Source organism: Symphodus melops (genome assembly GCF_947650265.1).
Source record: "Symphodus melops genome assembly, chromosome: 1".
Lineage (NCBI taxonomy): Eukaryota > Metazoa > Chordata > Actinopteri > Labriformes > Labridae > Symphodus > Symphodus melops.
Window position 1 is genome coordinate 51346267 of NC_136691.1, and position 21319 is coordinate 51367585.

At 41.4% G+C, this 21319-nt stretch overlaps 1 protein-coding gene across 3 annotated transcripts in view; it reads left to right on the forward strand.

The window, feature by feature from the left end:
- The window catches only part of pde4d (phosphodiesterase 4D, cAMP-specific), a 170292-nt gene that overhangs the window by 7779 nt on the left and 141194 nt on the right, over positions 1-21319 (forward strand). For 2 of the 3 annotated variants that reach the window (XM_079366591.1, XM_079366592.1), the window contains exons 2-3: positions 1470-1528; positions 13985-14223. In XM_079366591.1, coding sequence (XP_079222717.1) covers positions 1484-1528; positions 13985-14223 — 284 coding nt within the window. In that variant the 5' untranslated portion in view covers positions 1470-1483. Of the gene's footprint in view, positions 1-1469; positions 1529-13984; positions 14224-19429; positions 20211-21319 lie in introns of those variants that run through there. The other variant, XM_079366590.1, reaches the window with a different exon arrangement.

Sequence of the window (21319 nt, forward strand, 5' to 3'; positions counted from 1 at the left end):
TGGCGAGAGAAGAAGTTGACATAACGGGATAGAAGAAGAAGTTCACAGGTTAAAAAAGAAGAAGTCGCAAAGCGTGATAAGAGTAAAAATACCACCAACACAAAATCATTCAGTAGTCAATAAATGCATTAGCCGTGCACTTTACCTTTGTTGTGGCATTTTATAATTTTCAGTGAATCAGATGCATCATTATATTATTGTCTCTCAGTTTTTATTATGTTGTCCTCTTCTGTCCTCTTTTATCTTCTTCCTCTCTATCCCCCTCCTCTGACTTCTCTCTCCCTCAGAGCCCAATCGATGGAGACTCCCCATCCAGCTCTGTCTGTTTTTTTTTTTCAGTCTGGTAATTACCTGGCCATTCTGCCACTTCACATCTATTTACTGGAGATGGGCCTTAGCTAGACAACCAGAGTGGGGGATAATGTGTGACCCTATCGGCGGATCTCATTCAAAACACATACAGTGCTACAGAGTCCTGGCAGACATACAGCAGGGTTGTTTTTATAGTAGAGTTACGAGTGTCATGCAGATACATTGATTGCTACCTATGAGATAGGCTGAAATGATGTGAAACCCGACAACCATAAAGGAAGTCACTGTTGTAGGGAAAATATACTATTCAGAGAAAAACTTGATAGAAATGAAAACAGACAGCTGGAGGGAAGATAAGTGGAGCAAAATGACTTTTCCTGTGCGGTTTGCTTCTTTGATAGTTCTTGTGGTTTAGCGATAACGACAAAAGGGAACTTTGCAGTGACAGTAATGCTGAAAACACAAATAGACTGATTTCTACAATCGAACCACAGAAGAATCCGATTTTTGGCTCCTCTGATCTTCTCAGGGATTTTTCACACATCACTACACTTCACTCTCTGTGTGCGGACACCCAGTTCATTGGTCTCGACTAAGTGTGTGTTGTGTTTTGTGTGTACGTGTCACAGAGAGACAAAGGGATATGGGAGAAAGGGGCAGGTGTTATCTGGTATATTTGGACAGGTTAAGTGGACATGGTTGTGTAACTGGCTGATAATTCTCTGACCTTTACCTCTTTCACTCTCATGCATCCTAATAGGCCAGTGAATCCCAGTACCTCTCCTTTCCTACCAACACATGCATCCATTATGTTCTCCCCTCATCACACATACACATGTACCCTCAAGGTTGTCTAGGAGATCAAAGCGTTCATATTCTCGAACACTAAAAGCTCGAGGAAGTGCTATAAACTTATCTCAGCCTGACGGAGCAATCTTACTTGAAAATAATGAACACGTTTCCCAAACACCGCATGCAGTCTTTAAAGATTCATAAAATGAGTCTTTGTTTATTTTTCCAACTTGGCCACTTGTTACCTGAAACAACCTCTCGCTTTTTCCCCCCACATGACTTAACTTTTGATTTCTTCTAGCTCACTGTTTTTTCGTTTGTTTTTCTGATTCACTCTTTGTGTCTGACGCCTGCTTCATTTTCAGAGGTGGCACGCACCATGCAAAAGAATGACCGGTCCGGGGACGACAGTCAGCGAGACAGTGTAAGTAACAGGTTATTTTTTTCACATTTACGTCCTAAATCCTACTTGTGTCTTAAATAATGCTACCTATGAAGTCTTCATTCTCCTTCTTCTTGTGTTTAAGCCATCCTCAAGTTGTCTTATGATGAACACCATTATGTGTGTCAGTATGTAACTAGACAGCACTTACTGTAAGTAGTGCCTCTCTAGTCTTTCGAACACTCAAAGCACTTACTACTGTAAGGGACATAACCCTTAATCTTACACACAGTCCTACACTGAGGGTGGAGGCTGTCACACTACAGGCACGTCAACGACTCTGAGGGTTATTTAGCGGCATGAGCATAAATGATACCTAATCTGGTCTACACATTTTATAGAATAAATGTATCTCTTTTCTCAAGAAAAGTTTTTCTTTTGACAACAGGATCATTTTGTGGTTATAAATAACACAAAACAATCGGGTCCCTGTGCTGTTTTATACAAACTCCATTCTCCTTATTTGGTTGTATATTTCTCTCGTTTCCCATCCCCCCAACAGTTACTCTACCATAAACGTCTCACTCCACTGTATCTGCGCTCTCACATGATGTCGGAGTTGTGTGCAAGCTGTCAGTCAGCTACCGCTATCCATCTGGATTTAATGGGCAGGTTCCTGGAAATCCTCGCAACCAACAAGGAGAGGTCAGAGCTGCTGTGTTCAACCAGAGATGGAGCTCAGATAGAGCAGCAGCAGACGTACTGACAGGCTGATCCTCCCGTGCATGAATAAGATATTCAATCATACTGTAAGCCTGTTGACCTTGAGTTATAGTTCAACCGTGGGGTGACTGTGCAGGTCTTTTAAATTGGCTGACAACAAAGAGGAAATACATTCAGTATGCAGAAAGAGAATTCTCTCTGAGTCTTGTGGGAGATTTAGCTCAAAGACAAATTTAAAGAGAATAAAAAAAAAAAAAAATCAATTTCCAGTCCTGATGTAGGTTTGCTGCGTGGTCCACATTTCATATGATTCATAGTGAATGCTGAGACAAAATGGTCATCATGAGCTTTCAGTCTTGTGCTGATTTCCCCTGATCCATCAGCCTCATCTCTGTGTTTTTATAGAAATCGTATCACTTTCTGTATGGAAGTTCAAACGCACTTAGCTGTGCTGGAAACTGTAATTATAACACAATGAAAATCTAAAACGATGCCATTTCTGATGAACTGTTTGCATTTCCATTGGGAAAGAAAATTCAAAGACTTGACTGCCTGCAGGATAAGCAGCTGCAACAAATGCACAACGAAACATTAAAAACAAATACCATTTAATCCCACAGGCACGATGTTAAAAAAGAGCTGTGTGAATAAAGTTATTAAATAACCCGTCGGCAACATTTAAACATGGAATAAAACCTGATTGAATATTTAACATTCTCTCTTTCGGAGGCAGAAATTGCGTAACCGCACGTTACTTAAAAATCTGTTGGTTTGTTTTTGGTTTTGTTTTCTGCCTTTGTTAGTGTGGGGAAAAAAGTGGAAAGACTCAACAATGAGGGTAAAGCACCAGGTGGAGAGAGGACAGACAAGTGTTGACAGAAAATGGTTGCACGTTTAGCGAGGACAGGTGAGAGCAGCAGAGAGGCGGAGGGCGAGGTAATGACTTGAAATGAGAGCAGCAGAGATGCTCCCTCCTCATCCTAAAGAGCGCACCGAGGTAGAGCAGGGACACAGGCGGCAGTGCTGATGAATACGTTTCGCACGGGCTCTCGGGGGCCGTCCAATCAGGCAGCGCCATCGATGAATAGTCATGAGCCACCTTATCAGCGTCACCATGGTTACGCAGATGTGACTGTGGACCTGTGAATGTTATGAGGGAATAGAAATGGGCCAAACGCCACTCCGTCTTCTTCCCGCGCACATCTTGATCACCAATTACAGCCCAGCAGGGGAGCGTCCAGGCCATGTGCTCAGACCTCAGGAGCGGGGAGGAGGCTGTTTTAAGGGCAGTGCACAGAAAAAGGGGGTAGATGATGTTAGGGGATTTAATGCCAGAAGCATTTGAGTGATTCTCTAACTTAAAATGAATGACCAATAAAGCCAGTTTACACTCAGCACGTAGGGGAGGTCTCGCTGGAGTAGAGGAGGGATGACAAGATATTAAATGAAAAGAGCCGACAAATTAGATTGAACAGGATCAGAGGGGGCCAGCGTTTTCAAAGGAGCGGAAAAGTGACTGAAGGATGAGCAGGATGCGAGACAGCTGCAAGACATCGAATCAACAAAACGGACAAGGCTAATGGAATAAAGGGCTCTGACAACATGTTACAACATTCAAGGTGTCGGTTTTATTTTTATGTCAAACATTACCCCAAAGACCCACATTAAACACAGGGTACAATAAACTGTGAATTTATGCACCTACTTCATATGTTGACAAATCTTGTCGTTGTCATCGTAGCTCTGTGCTGGGTGCCTCGCTCTCCTAACACAAGTTGTTGTGGGCTTACAAGAAATGCTAAAAAAAAAAAAAAAGCTTTTACCTGGCAAGGCTTGCACTTGACCTTACTTGCTTTTTTTTTTCAAAGGAGTTTCAGAGTTTTTACAGTTTTTGAACACTGCAGAAGTCTTTGTACTTTTCTCCAGCTCTAAATCTCATCTTTCACTAATGATAGATAGATAGATAGATAGATAGATAGATAGATAGATAGATCGATAGATACTTTATTGATCCCGAGGGAAATTCAAGCTTTCTTCTTCTTTTATTTAATGGCAGTTAGCAAACCACTTTCAGGCGTGCCACAGCCACCGACTTGCAGTTTAACCCCATTACAACCAGACGTGGTTGTAAGCAATGGAGAGCATGCATGTCATTATAGTTGAATTAACTTTTTGATTTTTCAAAAATGAATAACTATTTGAGTATGAAAACATCATGACCCATCCCTTTTTAATATGTCAGCGTAAGGGGAACAAGAACTCTTTATTGTTCCTCTTAATAAACCTTGAACATTTTTCCTTCAAATGAACATTTTACTGCTTTATAAACAGTGCAGTCATTGTTCCTATAAACCTGATGATAACTGTCCTCTTATCACGGATTTGACAGGCCCAGTGCAAACAATGTTAATTGTTTTTCAGCCACTGCTTATCTGCCTGCTTATGTATTTATAAAAGAATGGAGCTATCTTTTGCATATTTCAAACATGTAATTAAATTAGCAGGCAGACACCCGGGAAAAATTTGTGTTATAAATCTCATCCCCTATGTGCTTGCCAGGTTCTGTGTGGAGCTCGCACGAGCACAATCGCACGCACTCACGCATGCACTGATGCGCACACACACACACACACACACACACACACACACACACACACAGAATGGGAAGGCAAGCTAGATATTTATTTCTCTACACCTGGCGTAAGGAAACATTACCACCGGCTCACCATTCTCATTTCACAGCCTGTTGACTGCTTTGAGAGTGTGATTAATCGTGCGTAAGGTGTTTGGCAGTGCAGATGTGGGGCTGATGCACGAAGAGCAGTGTGTGAACTCTCTCCGGGAAGGTTGGTGTGGAGGATTCATGGGGTGATGAGTCTGCCGCCCAGTTAGTGGGACAGTTTACCAAGATTTGATTGGTGGATGACACATGCAGTGTGTTTCATTCTCACTTTCTTATTACCACACAATCCAGACACTAATACTCTCTTCACAGCTCCTTTTATTGACTGTAGATCCACAATACTACAAGTGGGCTCATCACTCTATCTTACAGCACAGTGACCTTGACATTTAGTGATATGATAAGGAAGTATGAGACAATATACATTGTTTACACCAGCTACCAATGCATCAGCTGGTATCTTTCTTCGATCTATCTAGGAACATATGATACAAACACTTTTAGTGCATTGATCCCTCAAATGCAGTTTTCAAACAGTTGTGAGAAAGAGATGCAATGAAGACAAGATTCAGATTAAATAAACCTTGTTATATTGGAGATAAAAATTAGCTAATATCAATGGTCACATGATATGCTAATATCAGCTGATATTGTTGGCCTTTAGTTTGCTTCTACTTCTGCAAATGATTTCTCCTTCCTTGTAGGTTTGCAGCCATTCCGTGTTATTTCCTCCTATTTCATCGCGCATATAGAGCAATACTTCACAGGGACACGCCTCAAGCACAGCAAGACTATACCGTCGGTCTTGTTCCTTCCAGACATTTCTTCTTCTTCTGCTTGCCAGCTTACTCAAGGGGGGCTCTTTGAATCAAATGGATTCATCTCCCTCACCTCCAATATGACACTTCAGCACACCGCAGTAACTTCTTTATCACCTTTCCCGCTGGTTTTTCTTGCCCTTAATCTCTACTCACGTCTCACTTTAGCTGCTGAGATAAAAAGGGAACAAGACGATATGTGCTGCTATAGTATCCTTTGTGTAGATGTTTTCTTGAACAACTCCAAGGTTTGCTTTAATGCTGTGAAATTGGACTCCATCCACCACCTCTAGAGAGGAATACATTTTTTTTCACAGCATGCTATGTCACATCAAAATGAAGATAAACATGTTTATTGAAATTGTAGCGCCAAAGGGGTGATGCAAATATGAAGAGAAATGCCAGACACAATGACTGTAGGTACGTAAATACGGGGGGGAGAGAATAATGGCTTCATGCCTGTATAAATGTCTAAGAATAGAAAAGCAATTTGCATATGACAGCAGCAGCAGAAGCAAGGAGGTGTTTGATTTCCTACCAGCTGTAGATAAATAATTTGGAGGAAGGTTTAAATTCATCACATGTGCTGTAACACTGCATACATAACAGTATTTCACTGTAATTGTCCATGAAACTGAGGTATAATGATGATTAATGTATAATTAAGTCAAGAGCAAGACCATTACAGGGGCGAAATAATTTTTGCGGAATTCAGGGGGAAAAAAAAGAAAAATGGGGGAGGGGTAATGTCAATACGGCACTGTATTGTCACCGTGACTTGTAAATGCAATTAAATAATCGAACCACACTGATATTTTAGTAGAAACCAAATTCAGCTTTCTCAATAGATTTTCTGGCCAATTTGACTCAGCACGTCATCACGTCATGACTCTTCACAGTGGACGCTGATGACATGAATGAGGGTAATGTAAGCCAAAGTTAATGAAGGAGAGAATGACAATGGGATAAAGGACGAACAAGAAGACCAATACGAGGGACAATGTCTGACAGCACGGTGAAAATTTAAACTGAAAAAAAAAAAAAAAATCCAACATTTTGAACTCTTAAGGGGCATTTTATCTGCTCCAGTTAATGAGATAATGTGATGTAACGTTTTATGATTTTCTTGTAATATATTGATGATTGGACCATTACTGTGTCAGGACAGTAATGGTCTTTATCATGGGCAGTGCATTGGGTATTGTATCATATGCTTGGATTCTCACCAGCAGTCAGGAACATTTAAAAACCACGTTCCTATTTTCATGAAGAAACACAGTGTTTCTTCATGTCATTTCCAAGTCCAATAGGAGCAAGCTCATGTTTTATTTATACACTGTAGTGTGCTGCCTCCAATGCAAAACACTGTTCCCATGTTTGGAAATCATGAAGCGTACTATAATAATAACCTGTACACGTGGATTTATTACAAAATAAGTAAAACAGCTGAATATGTTCACCCAATCAATTCCCTGACCACTGTGTGTACTGTAGGAGGTGAACTGTGCTCATTTTTATTACCCTGCTGAATAACATGTTTTACAGCTATATGAGCCACCACACCAAGCAGAAAAAACACACACAGAAATGGCTGTAAATACCAGCTCCTCTTTGCAGTAGAGCAGATACACCTGTGTAGTTGAGGCAGCGCTTTCCCTGAGAGAGAATGTGCCAAACAAACCAGGGACTGATGGAGACATTCAGACTGCAGAGAAACACGAGCCGGAGATATCAGATGTGTCTGAATAAATCAGATTGCATACAGTATGCATTACCTTCAGAGCCAGTGTAAGAAGACAGAAAAGAAGCCGTAAATAAAATGAGCTTGATGATAAAAAATAACCTTCGTCCCTCTCTCCTTTCCCCTTTTAGCAGAGTGTTTTCTTTCAGAAAGCTGAGAGCCGTCTATAAACTAAAAGATAAATGAAAGCCCCGAATTGTTTTTTTATCAAGCAGGTAATTTAGTGCATCTCCTCCCATAGCAATCTTTCCTCTCTCATCTCTTCTCCTTCCTTCTTTCTCTCCTCCTACCTCTGTCGGCATTAACTTCTTTGACAGCCTCTTCTTGTGCCCCTCACAGGCTCTACCAAGAATCCATTTAAGATTCATTCTCTGATAAAAATCAATTGCTGAATTTAGAGCGCACAGATGAATGATGGCACTGATGATACTATATCGTATAGTGAAGGGTGCACCCTTGGCTTGAAGTGATGATGGAGAATTTATGTATTTTAATCTTCGCCTAGAAGCATTTTAGGATTTCTTAAGCAGCGAATAGCCGAATCACTCAGCTGGGTTTGATCCTGGACAGTATGTTCTGTAAACTGATCCGAGAACACTCAAATCTTTACTCATCTCATTAACCTAGAACCAGACAAAGTTGCTCTCCGGTCTTAGGAAGTACAATCATAAAACATGCATTGCTATATGTAATCAAATACTAAAAAAATGATAACTTTTTCCAAAGGAGCAAAGGGGGGCAATGCCTCTCGGCTCGCCTCAGGTAACACACAGCCTCAGAAGAGGGTGTTGGTAAAGTATGCTGAGAGGAAGATGCATCAGGTAACAGAGCTCTTCCAGGTGTCAACAAATGCTTTGAATACTGATAGATTCCCCTGCATTATTATTATTACTATCTATTTGAGGGGCTTTTTTGTGTATTTTACTTGGCAATAGGACAGTGGATAGAGTCAGAAACCGGAGAGAGAGAGGATAGGAAATGACATGCGGGAAAGAAGCCACAGGCTGGATTGGAACGTGGGCTGAACTATTGACCTTGTATAAGGGGTCTGCGCGCTAACCACTAAGCTACAGGCGCCCCCACTCCAGAAATGTTTAATAATTTAATTAGTTCGACATGAGCGTGACCATCATGAAACAAAGAGAGCTGACAGACTGAGGTCTTGTCAGTACGCTGTTTCCACTTGGAACTCACGTCAAAAAAGGTAAAACAGCAAACAACACCCAAGTGATCGTAATCTCTAAAAAAAAGGTCAACAGAAAATGTTGTCATGAAAACTAAACTTATATTATTAGGTTTAAATCTATCTATCTATCTACATAAATCTATTATATGTAAAACCTAGCACATCCCCAAAAAGGACAGTAAACAAACAGACGCCTGACGTTTGTCGTGCAGCATGACCATTAAAGAGATGGAGCTCTGAAAAGAAGTCCAGGTCAAAGACAAAAGAGGACTGAACTAATATGAAGGGGACAGAACAGAAGCGTGTTTCAGCTCTTAAAAGAAGCGTTACCGAGAGTGCCGGTGGCGCAGTGGCACTGCGCACGCACAGTCCTCGTGCGGGCGACCCGGGTTCGCGTCCGACCCGCGGCAACCTTACCGCATGTCTCTCCCCACTTCCCGACTCTGTCCACCATCCTATCCATTAAAGGCTAAAAAGCCCAAAAATAAACATTAAAAAAAGCATTATCCAGACTGGAGGAGACCAGCTTGAACGAGGAGCTCCACTGATCAGAATTCAGCCTCAATTTCAGGACACACACTGACCTGCACTTGTGTTCCAGATGGGTAATGGTAAATATTTAATAGCTTGGAGTGTTTTGTAAATCTGGTCATATCAAACAAAGAAATAATTACAGATTTGCAGAGTTTATTTATATCTCTTCAAGATGATTCAGCACAAGGCACCAGGGGTCTCCAGCCGTAACTATAGCTTTTAGTTTTTCTGCTTAAATGTTCCTCAATATTTGCTGCAATGATATTCCTGTGTGCAGTTTTTAGAGTTTATAATTACTGAACACAGCCTCTCTAAACACACAACTGCTCAACGTTACTGAAAAAGCAGTATAGCCTACAGGGATTTATAGAGATGTAAAAATACCATACCAAGATGCCATATCTTATGTGAACCTCTTTCTTTTCCTCTGAACGAGCACTGTACTACTACCATCTACTTATTCTCGGACAGATTCACGATGCTGCATCCGAAGTACACACTGACTTGAAAACATGCGTACACAAGCTGAGATTTCAGTTTCCTTTCGCAACAACAGTTTTCTGTTTGTTTGATAAGTGAGGGCCAGGGAGGACTCTGTTTTCAAATGTTCCCCCAAGTCAAGGACTCAAATCAGAAAAAGGACTCAATTTACTGATTTAATCTCTGGCCACCAGTTGATGACATAAAGGATGCTATCATTAGGTCTCAAGAGGATTTTGGACTGAGCACCATCAACAGTTGCAAATCAAGCATGTTCAGCTAAATCTTGACCTCATGCTCAAGGTATTTTTATTTTATTTTTACCAATCAGATTGAAAATACTAAACTACTTCTGCTAAATGCAAACTAAATCTGCGTTACCTCACCTCTGTGTTCTTGTTTTTAACTGATTCCTGGAAGCGATGATTAGTCGGCTCATAGCCACAGTTGATAAAGTTTTCCAAAGGTGGCAACAAAACTACATCTTGTGTAAATGTGATATCTTGAATGTTGCACAGACAAAAATTAAATGGCAATTATGTTTAAATGTGACATGTTGATGTAAACATCATCTAACAAAAGACTAACCCAGAATATGTTGCCTGATTGTAAAGAAATTGATCTTAGAAAGTCTGCTCTGCAAAAAGTCAAGCCAGAATTGGATGTCAAAACAGATTTCAGATTGCTTACATGTCAAACTTAAATGAGTTGATTTCAAAGTTCTAAAGCATGATGAGGTGCAGTTTGTGGTGAGAACATGAACTGATTTCAATCCGACCACGTCACCTGAAGTACACACGAGAGCACCGAGAAGTGACAGCAGACCAATTAACCTTTCACTGATCCCACTTATCATAAAGAGCCACTTCACAGGCACAAGTGAGTGAAAATGAAGGACGGTTTGTTCAATCGGCTGCACCCGTAAAACACACTCACACATACACAGAAACACAACACCATACACACACACACAGCGGGATGTACTAACATTCGATCTCAGTGCGCTCTCTTGTGTCATTCTCTTTAAGGCGACCAAAACAAAACTGTTTAAGCATGCCGTTCATTTTAATTTTCTTTATCCAGGGACTCTGTTATTAACATATTCTGTCATGACATTTGTATGCCCTCAGTTGTTAAGAGACAGCTCAGGATTTAGAGTGACTACATTTTTCAGCAGTCACGCTTCACTTATTCCCTGTAGAGCGTGTTTTCCAACCTGGGGTTCCGGGCCCCCCTATGGGGACGCCAAAGATCTCAGGGAGGGTTCAAATTTCAATCTGCTCTGCGGTTGTTAAAATGAAATTGGTACATGAACTAAATTCATGATAACACACTTGTTTATACAAAGGTCATTTAGTAAAAATTAGTGTGAAGTACTACTATGTCCACAGGGGGCGCCTCAGACCCTTTTATTAGGTGCAGTGCAGAAACTAAATAGCATAACAGCAGTTTTCTAACCACTGTAGAATAACAAAAAGAGCAATGGACCATTACTTAAATTGTTAAATAGCCTCTATAAATGTTGCCAAAGGAGTTTATGTCCAATACTGGCTTGGCTTTATGGACTCCTGAGAACCATCATCCATCTGCTTAAGTTTCAGCCTGCTGAAGAGAGAGGGTTAATCATGTTGGCTCCTCTGTTAATGGGAGTCTATGGCAATGAGTCTAATACAGGTAATTATGTAGGAATGAAAGGCTCAATGGCTTCCTGGATGAAGATTGGCATCTTGATTGATGCAGGGGGTGGATAGGTGGAGGGGCGGGGGAGTGGGGGTGAAGTGTTTTTGCTGTTCTATTTGGGGCAAGGTAGCGCAGCCACGACAAAGAGGAAAAGACACATACACACACGCATGCACACACAAACTGCAGTGATGCTGTAAGAAGTCTTACTGGTCTAATAGAGATTTATAAAGTATAAAGCTGTAAGGGGCAGCACATTGTGCTAACTGCCAGGATAATTCATCTGTTTGCACTTGGAGGGCAGAAAGGTGTTTTCACTCTGCAGGCCGCCCCAGGCATGCACCATTGAGCAAATCTGAGCACAGCAAATCAATCCACTGTATGAAAACTGACCACACATTTAAACGGTGAAACCAAGAACAAGTTTATTTAATGCAGCTTGCTGTTGTTTCTATATTTTTATAAAAAGGACTATATTACCCTGTTGACAAAGTTGGCAAAGCAGTGACCTCAGCGACATTAAAACATTTTCAATCAACTGCATGGCAAATGATTAAATAATCAAAGCACATAATCACACTTGACATAAAGAGAAGAATAGCCTGTTCTCTCTGTTTTGTTATTCACAGAAACCAAACATGATCCACTGTTAGCAAGAACTCAGAAACAGTGGCAAGGAGAAGGTGGGAAAGAACGATTTAGCGAGCAGACAAAACTATGAAGTAGCTTTATTTTGGGCACAAAGATTGCCCCGGTCATGCACCAGTTGAAGATGCGACTATCATCAAACCCTCTGTCTTGCTTGTGGTGAATTTTCTGTTTCAGTATTGGTGAAGAATTAATCTGTTTGCGTTCACACATGCAGCTCAGCCTGAACATTTTGGGAGACAGGGGCTCCAGCAAGAAGAATAGAGGGAAATACAGAGAGTCAAACAGCCATGGCTTTTAACTGCATCTGTGATTTAATGTGGGGGAAAAAGCGGTGACTTCTAAGTTCACTGTATGGACTGGGGGAACACTGTTATTCATGCAGAACAAATGAAACCTTCAATTTATCATGCTGCCTCACTGGCTCACTCCACGTGTGTGCTTGTGTATTCAGATCCTGGATCAAAGATAGTCCAGGTACCACTCAATACGCAAACAAGTGATTACTTCTCTGTCTTCCCTCAGGACAGAGTTACAAAGAAACAATAGAGAACTGCTGTATTGTGTGTTCAATAACAGCAGGGACAAAAAAAAAGGTGCTTGAGGGCAACAAAAAGAGAGAAAAAAATCAATTTGCATTTAAAAAACAGTCAAAGTAATTAGTTTGGTCCCTCTCAAAATAAGATTGATGTCTTTTAACTGATTTCCAGGAGCATACATTCAGTCAGTGAGAAACTTTGACTTTCAGCTGGAAGACTTTCTTGTTTTGAAAGAAGCTCCTGCAGTCTCTGCAGAATCCTCAGCCCTGCAGATAACCACTTATTGACACATTGGCCATCTGAAGTGTTTCCTTCAGGTTAACTGGCTACTGTAGAAAGAGTTTCTCTCCTCTCACTCTGGTTTCACAGCTTTCAGATGACTGGTGCTGCACCTTAAACTCCTTTTCCTCCCTCTCTGCTCTTTTGGTTTCCTCTTTTATTTATTTAGTTATGTGTTGTTCACTTTGAAACTATTTTGTGAGTAACTTATTTACGTTTCCTGTTCATTCATTCATGATTATTATCCTTTTCAAATTTGTTGTACTGAAGAAATTAAAGTACATGAACCATTTATAAAGTCCAAGATGCTATAATTTTAATAAATATAAATAAAGGAAATCCAAAATGCAACAACAAAAAATAGTTTTGCAAATTAGGTATAGGCACTAATTTACTAAACGGTTTAGCTTGACAGACATGGTTTATGGGCCGACACTTCCTGCTCTAAGACCTGGATGTAAACAAGCACAGTGAACAGATAGCAGCGCGGTTTGGCAGCGTTTTGATGTAGAAAAATGGAGAAACAAATGTATGTTTCAGGTTAAGCTGTCATATGGACTGTGGCAATGCATGGTCACATTTTAAATGTTAAGCTGCTGAGAGTACCAAAGCCAGGTGATGCTGGTACTGCTTACGTTGGCAACACTTTAAAAAAACAAATTACAACGTTACCTGCAGACAATTTAAAATAAATTGCTCTCGATTTGGACGGTTCCTGATTTGTCTCGCCTGCACCGTGCACAACTATTTAGTCCGACTTATTCTCCGTTGTCTTTAGTCGACCTAAATGTCACGCTTTCTGACATTACAAAGCTCGCCTTCTTGTGTTTTATGGCCTTTTCTGTCAAAGTAAAAAATAACTTTAATAAATAACTTCAATAGCAGTTTACTATTCAACAACTTTGCCAACTTAATACTTACATTTTGAACTGCATTATCCAAAACTATCTTCTGGACATGTTACTGTTTGAACCTGAGTAGTATTTGCACAGTGATTTAATTATTTTCTCACCTTTGCTTTTTTTGTCCTGCTACTATTTTACATTCTTTGTTAAATCTTTAATGATAAGAGCTTCTGTGTTCTGTGATTTTATCGTCTGATGGAGATCTGGTGAATCTGTCCTTGCATTCCCTCAGTGTCATTCTTTCGATGTGAAGTTAACCACCCTTTCTTCCTCCTTATCCAGGTGTCCGATGAGTCATCTGACTCCCCTGAACCGGGGCCCGTCACCTGCATGGAACCTTTCCTCGTGCGGAGGCTGTCTTGCCGGACCGTCCAGTTGCCCCCTTTGGCCTTCAGACAGGCAGAACAGTACTACTGTGATCGTAAATCGGAGCCAGACACAATCACAGTCCCACCGCGGCCAACAACACTGCCACTACGCACTCCTCCACTCATCGCCATTACCTCTGCTGACACAAGCAGGTAGGTCAATGTGTGTGTGTGTTTGTGTGTGTGTGTGTTGTGAACAAAATGTCTGTCAGTGGAGTGGCTAATTAGAGCTGGAGAAGTGAGAGGATGGAGTGGTTTCATAGATCAATACAGCACCTGTGAGCGGTGACTGAGGACTTACATTGTCTCCAGTTAAGCACCCGACACTCGTCTTGCATGTTGAATAGTGACCGGTGCTCAGTTATAGCAAAAAATCATAATCACGATCATCCAGGTTGATACTGAGATCATGATTATAAGAAATGCTTACTCATTAATATAGTCTGCACACATGCATTTCTTGAAACTTAAACAGACACTTGGAGATACCATCTCCCCCTCGGCCCCCCTCACCTGTGGGGTACCTCAGGGCTCAGGGTGTCCTTATTAGGAAGCACAGCTTATCCTCTCACTGCTTTGCAGATGACACAAATATATCTCCCGCTCAAAAACACTAATCCACACTCCCTGCAACCACGACTTGACTGAACGGCACAAAATGTGTTCAAACTAAACAAAAAACGGAGATAGTTCTGTTTGGCTCCCTCTGACTCCACCAATTTTATCTGCAACACTTGGCCCACTGTATTCTTCTGTTAAAACCCTGTGCGAAAAATCTTGTCGTGATTTTTCAATTTTTCAATTTGACAAATAAACTCACTTGTCAAAGGCTGCTCCCTCCAGCTACAAACCTTAACGAAAGTAAAAACCGTTTTTATCTTTCCAAGGTGCAGAAAGACATGTCCATGCTTTTTATTATGTCCCGTCTGGATCACTGCAACTCCCTTTATATGGGAGTCAGTAGTCCGTCCTCCCTCTCACAGCTGCAGTATGTACAAAACGTTGCCGCAAGATTATTAACTGGTAAGAGAGCACATCGCCCCTGTACTCGCCTCCCTTCACTGGCTCCCTGTAAATCTTAGAACTCTTCTAGTGCGTGTTTTTGAGTCCCTGCATGGTCTCGCCCCGCCCTTATTTAAACTGACCTTTTAACCCCCTACACCCCATCACGTCCACTTAGGTCCTCTGAACTTTTTAAAGTTTTGAGTGGGCTGTAAATTAATCTTGGTAAAGGTGTTTCAATGTTTTTCTGTGTGGAGGGAAACATGTCAGGTTGTTATTGTGATGGATTACCTTTACTGAGCTACACAGCTTTCCAGTCTCTGCATATTGAGTTTCATACTTTAGTGAAATCAACAGAAAGACGGGACATCAATAATGGTCTGATTGGTTGGCAGTTATTCAAAGCATCCTAGATATGTAGTCGACTAACAACATGCAGACCACTGGTATCTAAATGATGCTCGACTGATTACATGCTGTAAGGAGAGTGACTCACCAAATAACAAGGCCTGTGGATTTATTTCTGTCACCACTGTCACTTACTAATCTTAACACAGAATGCAACTCAACATTCGAAACCCCAGCACAGAAGAAAGGCAACCTCTCAGGAAACTGAGGAATAGATCTGTACGGCAGAGTTATTTTCACATGCTGCACAATGGTTTAAATTTCATGTGGGGTGCCAGTGGCCTAGTGGTGGGTGTGCAGAGGATGTGGTCTTTCGGTGCAGGTTTGGGTCTGCATGTGGCTCCTTTCCCGCATTTTGTGCCCCACTGTCTCTCTCTCCTTCTTTTCCCAACTTCTCTTGTCCTATCTTGTCCTACTTTCCTATCTCTAAATAAAAAGGCATACCCCCCCAAGACAAACAACCCCCCCCCCCAACAAAACAACCTTAAGTTCTTTTAATGTTCAGTGTCTTTTATTCTTTTTTTAATTAAACTATTTAAACGGATGTGTGACCTTAAAATCTGATATTTGTACTTTTCTTATTTAAAAAAACAGAGTTGGAACATGTATTGGAAATGTTGAGCAGTACTTTCAGTTTGCACTTGCACTCTCTCGTGCTGGGAAAACATGAGCATACAACGGCTGAGAGAAGAATCACACCCAGCCCGCTGGAGAATGTGTCAGAGTGGTTTCAATGAAATGAGGTTTGGCAGAGACAGAAACACAGTCTCCAACCAGCTTGATTCTCTGAGGAGAGACAGAAACAAACATACCAAACAGCATTTTTTATCAAAGGAAGCGGCCCGGTGGGAGTGTCACGATTTTACTTAGTGAGCGGTCCAGAAATATATCCAGACAGTCGGAAAATAGCTTCTGAATTCAGTGGTCACACCTATCTGTCAGTGGAAAGTCCCCATTATCCTGAGCTGCTACCCTGTCCATCAAAGAGAAAGTGGGGCTTCTCTGCTTGGTCTTTGATAGTCATCGCATGCTTCAAAAGACTCTGTGTCTCCATCAAGCTCTCCTGGCTGTCATCAAGGTTGTGCTACCTGCATAACGCTGGCTCATCATGTGCCAGATGAGAAAGAAAATGCATCAGCTCACTCCTTTTCCCCACATACCTGTTCCTCCTACGGATTTCTCTCTGTTTTTTTTGTCACGGATGACAGGACCTGCAGTGTCTCAGTGAGAGAAAAAACAAAACAACAGACAAAGAGCAGTGAGGTACAGCTTATTAATAGGACCCCAGCTTGTTAAAAACTGCTTTAATTGGAGAATATATTAAAGACGGACAGACTTTAAAAACAAGAAGTCTTATTGACTCTGGGACTTCTAGGAAAACAAGAAAAGCTGGCGTCACTAAGTGCTAGATTACAAATTTAGACAGGCCAGAACAACACTTCATCTGCTTATTAACTTCTGCTCTAATATCAATATCAATATCTTTTCAGGACTTAAGAACATGTGGTTTAAGCCTCAGATACGGATATCTCTTTCAAGGTGCGTCACCCAGCTAAACTATTCTTTTTTAGTTTAGCTGTTGAGCTTTTTTGGGCATAAGGGAGATAATCCAAACAGAATAATTTACTTTCAGCCGTTCTGACAATGCCAAAAAATGAAAGGTGGTAGATGTATCGGCTGACATTCCTCTCTGAAAAAGTTTGATGTGAACTTTAGAAAAAGGGCAAACTTTTCCCAAGTGTGTGAAACTGACCCCTCTTTAAAGATCGTGTCACTTTGGCTAGAAAAGCTTCACCTAAATTTAAATTGATGTTGTGCGATTATTTGAAGGAAGCCAAAGGCAGGACAGGCCTGAAACAGTCTTCTTCACTTCAGACCATTTTTCAATAAGGTGTCTTCTTTTCTTCTGTTCTGTTTCTCTCAAAGAAGAAGTTTCTCTGTCATCATTTCCAGGCAGAAGCCAATTAAAAGTACAAGTGCTGTGAAGTCAGAGTGATCTGTAACACAATATAGTGTTTGCTCAAAGACATTTTAGGTTTTTATCGCAAGTCCATTTCCTGCAAAAAGGATAAAGACCATTTGGATCTTATATTTAATAATTTTGTGAATTTTCTTTTCTTGCTCTCAGTGGGCCTTATTCAACAACTTGAAAGAATGTTGTCTTTGAAGCCCACTGATAAAGGGATTCTGTGATCATTGATATCTAATTAACAGAAGACACACAACCGTGAGAAGTCAGGGCGTAGTGATGCGGTAAGTCAAGGTAAAAAGAAAATATAACTATCACTATTTGGTACCAGTATTTTGTATTATATTAATGGTGCTTCATAAATGAACTTGCCATGTATTTCAAACAGCATGTGGGGCATCAATCACTCTCCACTGTGAACACCACATCAAGCTCATCTGACTGCTTTTATAAACAGGCCTGAAAGGTAGGAGCAACATGGGGAAATAATGCATTGTCAGGAGAAGAAAATGTGATTATGTAATTTCAACAAAGACCATAAATCTAAATATTACTTCACGCTCAATTCATCAATAATTCAACAGAGCCGAGGAAAAATGCAACTGTCCCGAAGCATTAAAGATGGAGCATGTGCAACACTTAATGCTCCAAATAAGTGAATTTAGTCACATTAACTTTGAATGTGGCTTAATGCGTCTGTTTGCACACTTCCTGCCCTCGCCCTGGAATTAACACACAGTAGTTTAGTAGTGTTTTTGTTATTACCTCTTCTTAATTTGAAAAAAACAAAACAAAAAAACAACACTTGTCAGCAGCTTTTTTAAATCCATACAACAGTCAAAGATTTTGACATCATTTATAGCCTTAATTGCCTCAAAATACATCAGCATTGATTGTGTCTGTAGGTTGTAGTCCCTCGAGAGCCTTATTGGCAGGTACTATAAATCACATAACGCGTGGAAGTGGAGGACGTTGCGTTCTGTTTACGTTCACACTAAATATATACAGCTACCAATTAGGTGAAATGAGTAATTATCAACCACACTAACAGTTATCCATTATCCAATTATTAAAAGAGGAAAACAATTGCAAGTACACAATACTAATAAATAAATATAAAGATGAATACATGGGTCAGTCCTGAATTTGTGCACAGTATTCAGTCAGCTTTATGGTCTGTATCAGTGCATCCCTGAAAGGAGGACTGTTAAGGTGGACACACAGAGTCCACACATGAGCCGCACATGCATGCATGCCCCACACGTGCTGTCCCACCATCATCACACTTACCTGCCACTTCTGCTCTGAGTCGCCTTCCTCGGTCCAGATTACCTTTCTGCTTGTTACAGCAGGAGAGATTGCATTCCCCACACTGTTAGTTTGAGCAGCAAGGGGAGAGGAGGGAGAGGGAGGAATGAGAGCAGTCTTCCCTGAAAGTCCCCTCTCCCTGGAAATAATGACAAACACGAACAGAGGAGAAGAGATGAAACAAGGTTGCTGGATGTTTGCAATCATCTGCACCTCCTGCACACCACAGACACAGACCTCCATCCTGCAATAACCCACAATTAGTAATTAAGTCATTGAAAGGTGAGCCTATTTACCTGTGGTGCGTTTAATGTCTGCAGTTAAAAACATATCCCAGATTGAGAAACACTACACAAAACTGTTTTATGATCAACTCATTTTTAGCTGGTGTATTGTTATTTTGTTGTATCCACCTGGCTTTCTGCCCACTCCCACCTCCTGCTCTCCCCTCTTTGAGGCGTTCAGGGGAGGTGCTTCGGGTGGGTCCCTCATGTTTAATGCACTATCCTGTTCCCTATATCCCGCCGCCCTTTTTTCCTGCAGGGGACATGGACTGGGATGAACACTGTTGTCATGTCGCGGTGGGTTTACCTTGCGTTAAGTGAGCATCAGCCTCTGGGGTTCGAGGAAGTTTGTGTGATATCGTAGAGAAACTATCCGCCGGTGTGGACCGTCCTGAACTGAACATTTTGCACTCTGTGTGTGTCGCTGCACCTTGCTGAAATGGGCGTGCACGAGGGAAGCGAGGAGCACTTGGACACCCAATACGATTGACAGTTTCTCGTTCAGGGACACTTCCCTGTCCCAAACCGCGAGCTGCGAGGTGATATCTTCATGCGTAAATGGATTAACATTTCCCCTGTTCCATATTTTTACGCAGGGCAGTGGGGATAAAGTTGATGGAATTCAAATCATCACGTGAGCTCCAAAAAATAAAACTGGACAAGAGGCACCCACTGTAACGAAAAAAAAGTTGTTTTGGTGACTAATGAGTATAAAATTTCCATTAAGGATATACATTTTTAAATTAAAAAACAAACATTTAAACGCGCTTTGATAAAACCCTCACATGCATTACTTCCACCCTTTAATGCCCGTTAAGTGTTAATTTATTTAAAGATAGGCTGTAATATAAATCTAAAGTTTGGAGTAGGATGGACCCTGCTTGCGGTAATGTGGGGACGGCGTCTTTGGTCGCCGGCGGCGGAACTGGCGTGAGTGCGAAGGCGCCCAAACATCTGTGGAGGCAGCAGAACCAGCCAGCACTCTCTCCGCTCCACCACGCGCTGGTAGTGCGCAAGAACGACCGCGTGAGACAAAGAGGCTTTTCGGACACCGAGAGATACCTCAGCCCAAGAAACATGGATCGGACTTACGCAGTGGACACGGGCCACCGTCCCGGCCTGAAGAAATCTCGGATGTCTTGGCCGTCGTCGTTTCAAGGTCTTCGACGGTAAGGGCAACGAGGGAGGAAACTGCTTTTTCCTTTTCTTGTGTCTCTTTCTAATTTCCCTCGATGAGGACTGCGAGGATGGGCGTTGTGTGTGTGTGATTGATGCGCGATTGCTTGGAAGTGTTTTGGCTTGTATTTCGTCCCAACTTTGAGGTCATTTACTTGATTTTTTTTTTTTTTGGCACAGTCTGCGGTCGACCTTTTGTTTTACGGCACTTTTTTGTGTGGAGAGCGTTCTCAGTGTGCACTACTGTAACAAGAGGGTGGATAAAGTAGGCTAAATGCTTTATCGGCTGATGTGGAAAAGGTGAACAAAGAACAAGACGTATAATATTTCGTTTTAAGAGCGACTCGCTTTGTTTTCTCCGCACAGTCAGTCACAATATCCAGAAACTTGTGTTTCAATAGTCAACGAACGGACATCCTTATTTAGGTCAGAAAGATATGTCAGCTGAAAAAGGTGACGAAGTAAAGTAGCCTCCAAAACGTTAAGTGGAAGGGAGTTGAACAGAGTAAGCAGAGTTGAATGAATGTTAACTTGGTTTATTTAGTCTCTATCTGGTTCATTTATCAAGGGGGAATGTCCCTGATTTATTGTGACAAAAGACACTGATGAAATGAAAAGTAGGCGTTAACCTAAAGCAGGTCACACACACACACACACACACACACACACACACACACACACACACACACACACACACACACACACACAGCATCCGTGTATGCTTTGTTCAGTTAAATGACCCACCTGCTCTCTCTGTGTGATGACTTTACCCCACTAACAGACTGAGCACATTCTCTGAAGTGACTCCATAATCTGACACTCTGCACATGACAACATGGATAATCCCAGTGCACGCATGAGAAGTGTTTCCTCTGATGTTAATTATTTATTTTGCACGCCGTGAACAGAGCAGTTACTGTGAACACAACGGCAGCAATGTTTTTCGATGAAGGCTGCCTTCATACAGATCAGTCACAAAAGCAGCTCTGCACTCAGACAGCCCTGGCGGTTGGGGAAATGTTTCTGCTCTAATTACTCACTTGTTCTGGGAAGGAGGGAGAAAAAAAAAAAAAAAGAGCTACTAAAATGAAATCTGAGAAGG